We start from the raw sequence: 10,240 nt of genomic DNA on the forward strand, positions 1-10,240 counted from the left end.
CAAGGCACAGACTATGAGAAAATATTTGAAAATCACTAATCTGACAGACCACTTACGTCCAGAATAAAGAATTCTTTTTTTTTTTTTTAAGATTTTATTGATTTATTTGATAGAGAAAGAGAGAGAGCATGAGCAAGGGGAGGGGCAGAGGGAGAAACAGACTCTCTGCTAAGCAGGGAGCCTGACGTGGGGCTCGATCCCAGAACCCTGAGACCATGACCTGAGCCGAAGGCAGCTGCTTAACTGACTGAGCCACCCAGGCACCCCCAGAATAAAGAATTCTTGACACTCAACAATAAGAAAACAATTCAATTAAAAAATGGGCATCTCTTGAAGCAAGGGAAATATAAGCAAAAATAAACTATTGGAACTTCATAAAAATAAAAAGCTTCTGCAAAGCGAAGGAAAAAATCACCAAAACTAAAAGCTAACCTACAGAATGGGAGAAGATATTTGCAAGTGACATATCTGATAAAGGGTTAGTACCTAAAATATATAAAGAACTGATACAACTCCACACCCCAAAAAACAATCTAATTTAAAAATGAGCAGAAGACATAAACAGACATTTCTCCAAAGACAACATCCAGATGGCCAACAGACACATGAAAAGATGCTCCACATCACTTGCCAGCAGGGAAATGCAAATCAAAACCAAATGAGGTATCACCTCACACCGGTCAGAATGGCTGAAATTAACAAGTCTGGAAACAACAGGTGTTGGCGAGGGCACAGAGAAAGGGGAACCCTCCTACACTGTTGGTGGGAATGCAAGCTGGTGCAGCCACTCTGGAGAACAGTATGGAGGTTCCTCAAAAAGTTAAAAATAGAGCTGCCCTACAACCCAGCAATTGGGCTACTGGGTATTTGCCCAAAGATACAAAATCAATACTTCAAAGGATACATGCACCCCTGTGACAGGAGCATTATCTACAACAGCCAAGATCCAGAAGCAGCCAGAATGCCCACTGACTTATGCATGGATAAAGATGTGGTGTGTACACACAATGGAATGTTACCAACCAAAAAAAGAATGAGGCGCCTGGGTGGCTCAGTTGTTAAGCATCTGCCTTCAGCTCAGGTCATGATCTCAGGGTCCTGGGATCGAGTCCCGCATTGGGCTCCCTGCTCAGTGGGGAGCCTGCTTCTCCCTCTGATCCTCCTCCCTCTCATGCTGTCTCTCATTCTCTCTCTCAAATAAATAAATAAAATCTTTAAAAAAAAAAAAACTTAAAAAAAAATGAAATCTTGCCATTTGCAATGACGTGGATGGACCTAGAGAGTATAATGCTAAGTGAATTAAGTCGGTCAGAGAAAGACAGATACCATCTGATTTCACTCTTATGTGGAATTGAAGAAACTAAACAAATGAGCAAAGGAAAAAAAAAAGAGAAACAATCCAAGAAACAGACTTAACTACAGAGCACTGGTGTTTAGCAGAGGGGAGGAGGGTGGGGAGGAGTGAACCAGGTCCAGGGGACTAGGCGTACACTTACCGTGAGGAGCACAGAGTGATGTGTGAAAATGTTGAATCCCTACACTGCACGCCCGAAACTAATACAACACTGCATGTTAATGACACCGGAATTAAAATGAACAAAACCCCTCTTATTTAAAAAACAAACAAACAAGAAAGATGAGCAAAAGATCTTTTTTTTTTTTTAAAGATTTTATTTATTTATTTGAGAGAGAGAATGAGAGAGAACACATGAGAGGGGACAGGGTCAGAGGGCAAAGCAGACTCCCTGCCGAGCAGGGAGCCTGATGCGGGGCTCGATCCCGGGACTCGATCCCGGGACTCCAGGATCATGACCTGAGCCGAAGGCAGTCACTTAACCAACTGAGCCACCCAGGCGCCCGAGCAAAAGATCTTAACACACACTTCACCAAAGGAGATATACAGATAAAAAATAAACATATAAAAAGATGTTCAGCATCTGCATGGAGCACTGGGTGTTATGCACAAACAATGAATCATGGAACACTTCATCTAAAACTAATGATGTAATGTATGGGGATTAACATAAGAATAAAAAAAAAAGATGTTCAGCATCATTTGTCAATAGGTAAATGTGAATTAAAACTATAATGAGACGTTACTACATACCTATTAGAATTGCTGAAATTAATTTAAAAAACCCACATAAAAAGTGACAAATACACAGCAATTCCAACTCTCATGCACTGAAGGTGGGAACGCAGCGACCTTGGAAGAGGTTTTGGCAGCTTCCCATAAAGCTGAATGCAGAATTACCACACAACCCAGCAATCCTACTCCCACATACCTGCCCAAGTACACTGAGAACTTCTGCTCACCTCAAGATTTATGTTCAAACCTGTATGCAGATGAACTGCTAAAAACCGAAGCAACCAAGATGTCCTTCAAAAGCGAAAGGACGAGCAAACTGGTGTGTTCATATGATGGGTTACTGTTCCGTGACTCAGCAATAAAAGGAACAGACTACTGATTCAAACATGGATGAATCTCAAAGATTTAAGTGAAAAAGGCCAGTATCAAAAGGGTATATATGTGTGATTCCATTCTCCAACATTCCGGAAAAGGCAGAACTGCAGCGACAGAGAGCAGAGCTGTTGTTGCCAGGACTGCGGGACGCATGAAGGCGAGACTCAGGGAATGTCTCTGGAGACCTGGACCCGTTCCAAGTCCTGACTGTGATGTTGCTTACACGTCTGAAAACTCATGAGGAGTCAAGCTCCTGATTAAGGCCTAAGCACAGGTAAACCGAAGGCTTTACGTGACTGGCCTCCCAGGGAAAGCTGCCCTTCCCCACACCGATGTGGCACCAGAGGACTAGTATTCTGGTCCTCACTGCTGAATGTGCTATTGGTGTGGACTTACTGCCTATGTACACTCTGGTCAGCCTTCGCCCCTAAGCCCAGACAGCAGCGGCCACAGCCAGGGCCGTGACAGCAGGTATATGGGAGACAGAACCTGCCTCGTGGGCTCTAGCTCGTGCCCCAGGTGAGCCCCAGACTGGCAGGTAAAACGAACCCTCCTGCAGGATGACACATTTGAATACAAGTAAGATCTGTTCCTAATAAGCTTGACTTTTTTTAAAGATTTTATTTATTTAATTGAGAGAGAGAGTGAGCGCACATGAGTGGGGAGGGAGGGGCAGAGGGAGAGGGAGAAGCAGATTCCCTGTTGAGCAAGGAGCCCGATGCGGGGCTTGATCCCAGGACTCTGGGATCATGACCTGAGCCGAAGGCGGTCGCTTAATCGACTGAGCCACCCAAGTGCCCCTAGCAGCCAAATCCTAAACATGATGCATCTTTCTGGTTAAGTTACATAGTATTTGTCCTTCTTGCATACAATCTTTCCAGACAAAGGGTCTGGATGAAAACAGGAGATGAACTTTTAAAAAGTTCTGATTACTAAATGGGACACACTGATACTAACAACAGAAAAACAAAAACAAAATAAAGCTAGCACCTGGGGAAGCATGGGGTTGGAGGACACGAATGATCTTTGTTTTTTGGACTTACTCCTGAAAGCTTTCCCCTCCTACTGGAAAAAAGAAAAACCAAAAGAAACAACTTTCTAGTGCTGCCTTTGCAAGCTCATGGGGATGCTCTGGGTTTAGACTGACTGTTGGGGCAACAAAGGTGCCTTCCTGACGGGCCGATGGGGAGACAGCAGAGGACAGACTCTGCTCCTGCACTTTCCAGGCCAAACATGCCCAGATGGTGCCCACATCTAACAAAGTGTGGACTAATAATCTGAGGTCGTGGACAAAGTGATTTGGAAGGAAATGCCCCAAGCAGTCCCTCTAAAACCACATTATCCAGACTGGACTAAAAACCCCAGGGCAGAAGGGCCCACACTGGGGGCCGTGTTAACCTAGGTGTGGACTAGAGCAGGCCCTGATGGGGGTCCCCTCTGTAATTCCTTTTCTTCTAGGAGAACCACGTGTCCTCTGGGATTGTGCTGCTGATGTTGTTCCCCAACCATCGTGACACTCTCCATTAAGTCAAAAAAGTAAAAAGACTAAAGGCAGATACTCCCATGCCCAGCTTTTGCCAACAGAAGCAAAAACATGTCTACCTAAAATGTATCCCAAATTCCAACTGAGGGAATATTTATGGGGGCCATTTGAAGGTTTTGTAATGATCAATTCTGCCAGATGACTTAGGTTTCTTTCCTAATACTAGAATATAGGTAAGACGGGTGGTCCAGGCCCACTGGTTTGGTCCTGTAGCAAACTATGTGTTCTGAATTTTACCTTAGATTCATGCCCTTAGTTCACACTGAGGAACTCTGTAAGAAATAGCACTGGGAAATAAGTTCATTTATTGCAGGGTTTATGTATCATAGGGCCGCTATTTAGGACTCTGTCCACTGTATCATCCACATAAACAGCTATCCAAATGTCTTCACTGTAAGCAATCATTAGCAAATGCCTGCTTCTACTGAGTAGCTGGTCTGCTTTTTGTCAGAAAAAACCACGTAATACTACTGTTTCCCTTCCCATGTCCACTTCCGGGAATATCTGAGGACAGCCCACACCTCTCCTCTGGCAACAAAGTACCTTATTTCCTATATATCTGTGCTTCGACTGTAAGACTTTTGTGTGATTCCATAACCCACCTTGTTCTCTGACACCTTCTTTCCCAAGTTTGTTTCTGAGTATGATTTAAATGTATTTAAGAGCTTTCCCATAAGTCTTGTCACGCCTACAGAAAAATACTGTTGGAGAACAAAGAACTCACCTGTGACTTGATCATTTTCTGCGGCTTGGAAAATCGGCTCCGTTCTGTGACTCCTGTCTGTCCTGATGCTCTGGAGAGAGGCTTCTGGTCAAATGTCTGTAAACTAAGAGAGCACCCCTAGTTCTGAGGCCTCTTCTTTCTTATCTTGCTTGAGTTTTCTCGTTCCTCAGTCATGGCCTGGAGATACAGTGGGAATTTTATTTTAGATGATGTCACTAATCTGGGTTCTCTCTTACTGGGAAATCAAACAACTCGAATCAGGGCTGGGAGGTAAGAAGCAGATGCAAGAGGAGCTCCTGGCAAGTCTGTATCAGGCCAGGCCTGCACCACGCTACACTCTGCAGTCCCTGCAGTCCCACCTATAAATGCCAGATTCAAGCCACTCGCCTCAACAGTTCAGCCAAACATCTCCGGAGGAGCATCACCACACCAAGACGCTCTCCAGAAATAGAACCTTGGCTCACTCATTCTGCAGCAGTATTTTCAGAGAGCATTTAAGTGAACTTACTGGTACAGCTCATATAGAGTAAGATGCAACTCGTTTCTTTTTCTTTTATAAAGCTGTTTTTTTTAAGATTTTATTTATTTATCTGAGGGAGAGAGAGACAGAGAGCGCAAGCAAGAGAGAGCACAAGCCAAGGAAAAGGCAGAGGGAGAAGCAGATTCCCTGCTGAGCAGGGAGCCCAATGCAGGGCTCAATCCCAGGACCCTGGGATCATGACCTGAGCCGAAGGCAGACCCAGGCGCCCCAAGAGGCAACCCATTTCTGAGCAGGATGGTAAACAGATGATGGCTCTTAGATCAAGATGATGATAGACTGGGGTGTTGGCACTCAACTCCAAAATCAGCCGGAGAGCAAAAAGAAAGCCTCAATAAGAGGAGCCAACAGAAACGGTGAAAAGAAGAGAGGTGCTGGGGGAGACTCATGTGTGGGTTTGTGCCTTTCCCTCAGAAGCCAGCAGGAACAGCCAGGCCTCATTTCCAAGGAGTAATGGAAGCGGATCAAAATCCCTGATGAGGGGCGCCTGGGTGGCTCAGTCGTTAAGCGTCTGCCTTCGGCTCAGGTCCTGGGATCGAGCCCCGCATGGGGCTCCCTGCTCCGTGGGAAGCCTGCTTCTCCCTCTCCCACTCCCCCTGCTTGTGTTCCCTCTCTCGCTGTGTCTCTCTCTGTAAATAAATAAATAAAATCTTAAAAAAAAAAAAATTCCTGATGAGTGAAGGGCTGCCCTTCCTCATCTCCCAGCCCCCTCCATATCCCAAAGACACTGCTCCAATCTGCTTCTTTCTGAGGGTCTCTGATCCTTGACTGGAGGAGATGCTTGAAGGGGTGGTGGGACACAGGGCTGTCCAGTGGTTCCACAGGGTCCACATTGTTGGCCCTGGTGCCCCTTCCTGCCCTTCCCAGAGCATGCAGGAGAGCACCTAACACCTCTAGGGGACTACAAGCTCAGAGGCCATCAGCGGCACACATAAAATAAAAGTAAGAAAAAAAATTAATTTTCCCTCATGCAAGAAAGGGAGACTCCCCCGACTCCTATTCAAAGAGCACTTACTTCAGAAAACCCGTAATTGTACATTCTTTCTCTGCCCCTTTGAAATGTGTGTAAATCTTTTCTAATGCTAATAAGCCTTATCTAGTTTACCACCCAAAATGTCTTTCTTAAGGACCCAGGAGCTATCTCTTTGATGGCATCCAGGAGGATAGGCGCCCTACTTCCGAGTCTCAGGAAGGGCAGGACCCTAACCAAGTGCCTGACTTTGGCACCTGGCTCCCAGGTATAAAACCACCCCCAATCACAAAGATATGAGAAGGCTATTTTTCCTTTGGACAAAGGCGAAAGCTAACACAATGGCCACCCCAAGTACCAGGAAAGTGTAGTAAGAACTGTGTGTAACAGATTATCCTTTATCTTGAGAACCGGTGTGTAATAGGTGTACCCGCCTGACTGCAGGGAACAGTGAGATTTCTGTCTCTGCAGTCTCTTCAGCATGTTGCCTGCAAAGCTCAGTGCATTCTTGTTTCAAGTTTAATTTTTATGTAACAATAAAACTGTTTTTTTTTTCTTCTGCTTTGGCGAAGAGATTTTTGGGTTGGCTGATTTGGATTTAATGATTTCCCCAAGAGGCCAAATAACCAGATAACTAAGTACAACCGCTATTTTAAAAACTTTTTAAGAGATTGTAAACTACATAACAGATACCTTAGGCAGAATTATTGGAAAAAACAAAACTAAGATTTCAGGTAAGTATAATAAACAAAAAATACTAAATCTTGATGCATACACATACTTACACCTTGAATTCCTTCACTGCTCATGGACCAGGTCACTTACATTCAACCAGAGAGGAGACAAGAGCCAGGGACTTCAGAGGCATAAAATCGCACAGAGATGTTATTTCCTTCCTAAGAACATACCTGAAAAGAAATGTCCAAAAAATCACAGTACCCAGTCAACTTGGGAACAAGAGGGACAAACTCCACCTCTCATAGCAGTCCTGCCAACGGAGATTTGTCCAGCACTGGTGGTCTGTACCTGGGGTCCAGGAATGGCTGCTGAGCTTTGTCTCTGCAGGCTGTCAGGCTAGCGAGGAAGCCCGAGCATGGTGGACGGGTCAGCAGGCACCTTTCCAGAAAATAAGCTGAACAAAGAGAGGGTATAGTACCTGTACAAGATGGACAGCAAGAGCTCTTTGTCTAAAGGCACTGTTTCACTCAAGCGCAGGGGAGGGGGGTCTCCAATGTCCCAATGGATATAGTGAAAAGTCAGCCACAGATGAAGAGAGAAAATTATGCCCGGATGTTAGCCAACTGCCGAGTTCTGCCCCAGGGCAGCTAACAAGAGCAGAGCCAGAACACCAGCCCCTCGAGGCAGTTACAACCCACCCCAAGTTGGGCTGAGGGCTGGAAAGAGATGAGACAAGGCTGTGCTCAAAACCACATGCTCAGGAACCCTACACAGCTCAGTCAGCCGAGCCCATGCCCTGTGCAGACAGTGAGCAGGAAGCGGAAGGCTGTGGGAAGAACAGGCCCATCACAGAGCACTACATTCAAGAGGGCTGGAGCTAGACAGAGCTGAAGGTGCTTCAGGGATGGAGGAGGACACAGGGACTCAGCCAGCAAGGGGGAGGCCTTATGGCCAATAGGGTCACTGAGAACATAAGGAAATATTCCAGTAAAAGGAGCCATCACAAACCAACAACGTGATGTGCTGGCTGAGAAGAACCACAGAACAAAAGAGTATGTCATTCAACAGAAGTCACTATGTGAGAGTCTTGCCTGAGCCAATGCGTGACCAACACTCATTGGGACCCACCCAAACCCACAAGCACAACTCACAGAGGTCCTATCACCAAAGATGGCCTCAATCACACATAAGCCCCCACAGAATGACTGAAGCCCCCTGCCACCCCAGCCCACGGACGGAACTTCAGCACTCAGAGGCTCCCACTTACCCACACTGACCACCTGAGAATTCTCCAGCCCCTCATTCACTGACCACAACAGAGCCCTCACAAGTCTCCAGGCCACACAGCGCCACAAGCCTATCACTTCTCCCACTTGCCCCTCATCCCACCAGGACCCTGACTGCTGACTTTACAGGCTGTCCCTCCTGGACCTTCAGTTACACATACACATCCCCAGGGACTCCTCTAGCAAAGCCCCCAATCATCAACCCCCAGGTGACACAGGAGTGCATCCATCAATGAAATCCAAAGTCTCTCCACAACCCCACCCCCAATCAGGTATCTACAGGACCCTTGATTCCTGATCATTCCAGGCTCTTCCTCACTCAGCCCCAAACACCAGCCATGGTCAGCCTCTCATCACTGATTCCCACTAGCTTCTCGACACTGACGCCACGAAACCCATCACTGGATCCCCCACACTCCTACCCAATAATCTTGACAGAGTTTATTCTATTTGTTGACTAGAAGTGGAGTCAGTGAAATCCTACAGTTACCCATCCACTCACCCTAAAAGTGCCCCAGTCACTGTTCTCACAGAGCCCCCTCAGGCTTGCTAGCCCCCATCACTACACCCAAGGGATGGCCAATCCCTAATCGTACAGGGGCCCTAACCATTCATTTCCATGAGACCCCATTTTCTAATCTACCCCATGCTCACCCACCACTCACTAACACCCCTACAGTCCTCCTAATCATCACCCAAAAGGGCCACCAGCTCTGCATTAACACCAATAGGCTGGTACCTCCAATTCCTACCCCCACTGTCCGCTCATTCACAACTTGCATCCAGACCCCTTGTCAAACCCATCGATCAGCAGGGACTACAGTCCAGCTAGCCGCTGATGAGGCACAGGATGAGAGTTTGGAGGACTGGTATCTGGCCTTGTCATAGGCCAACAAGGGGGCATGTGTTCCGGGGTCATCCAGGCAAGGCGGTTCTCCGCAGCGAGGTCTTTCCTGGACACACGGGGGAGTGGGGGAGATTTCTCAACCTTCCTGCGTGAAATCCAACACTGTCACGAACCCACAGGCCTTCCAGTCAATGAAATCCTCGGCCCGCCAATCCTGAGCCCTCTAAACACCCCCAAAACGGACTCCCCACAAAGGCCTTACCACTTGCCAACCCAAAGGCGCCTCAGTCACCGGTCACCAGAGTCCGTTTTTCCGGCGAAGCCGCCCTCAAGCTGCCTCCCCGACGGCACACTCACCCTCTCCCACACGCGGAGGGCAGCCTCCGGGGGCTCCCGCACCCCCATCCCGGCCCCGCCTCCAGGCTAGGCCTCCGCCCACAGCCCCTTACAACAGAGTCACTCCAGAGCCCCCCAACTCGCTAACGACCACTCGCCCCGTTCCCAGCCCCAGATCACACTGATGGATCACAGACACGCCAGTGTCTTGCCCCCTGCTCCACGACCTCGCTCGGGTCCTCATCACGGCCACTACAGGCGGCCCCCCACACTCGCCCCGTCTCTACTCACCCCGTCCCCTAAACGCAGCCCAAGACCGCCCCGCCCGGCCGGAACCGGCGCCCGTGCCGCGGGGCCGTCCCCGGACCCACCCCGCGCCCTCGCCGCCCCCGGCTCCCGAGCCAGTTCGCGCGTGCGCCGGGGTCGCCACGGGCCGCACGGGCACCGAGGCCACCCCGGCCCCGGAGCCTCGCCGCCCCGCCCCCCGCCGCACACACCCTCCCGCTCCGGCCCGCGGCGCCGGGACTCACGCGGCTGATCGCGGAAGTGCGCGCGCGGAACTACATTTCCCAGACTCCCGCTCGCCCCGGAACTACATCTCCCCCAGGGCTCTGCGGCGCGCCTCTTCCGATTGGCAGTTCCGTGGTTTCCGGTTGACAGCCCCTCGGCGCTGCCTGGGGTTCCTGCGTCAGAGACCCGGGATAGAGTCTGCGCTGCCCAAAATGTATGTGTGAGTGAGCGTACGTGTGTCACCAGGAAGAAACTTATGTGTCCATTTCATATGCTTTAGCTTCCCATGAATGCTGTTACCGACAGAAAACATTAAATCTTCAAGTTGTTGATCTTGGTCTCAG

The 10,240-nt window shown here is 48.6% G+C and overlaps 1 protein-coding gene across 10 annotated transcripts in view; it reads right to left on the reverse strand.

Annotated features, from left to right (window-relative positions):
* The window catches only part of LOC102735709 (zinc finger protein 613), a 26,480-nt gene extending 16,752 nt beyond the window's left edge, over positions 1-9,728 (reverse strand). For 3 of the 10 annotated variants that reach the window (XM_081802486.1, XM_081802487.1, XM_081802485.1), the window contains exon 1: positions 4,732-9,642. In XM_081802486.1, coding sequence (XP_081658612.1) covers positions 4,732-4,746 — 15 coding nt within the window. In that variant the 5' untranslated portion in view covers positions 4,747-9,642. Of the gene's footprint in view, positions 1-6; positions 2,692-4,731; positions 9,651-9,677 lie in introns of those variants that run through there. The other 7 variants (XM_031041851.2, XM_081802476.1, XM_081802475.1 and 4 more) reach the window with 7 other exon arrangements.
* Positions 9,729-10,240: the final 512 nt, after the last annotated feature.

This window comes from Leptonychotes weddellii, chromosome 13 (genome assembly GCF_054177405.1).
Source record: "Leptonychotes weddellii isolate Sample4059 chromosome 13, ASM5417740v2, whole genome shotgun sequence".
NCBI lineage: Eukaryota > Metazoa > Chordata > Mammalia > Carnivora > Phocidae > Leptonychotes > Leptonychotes weddellii.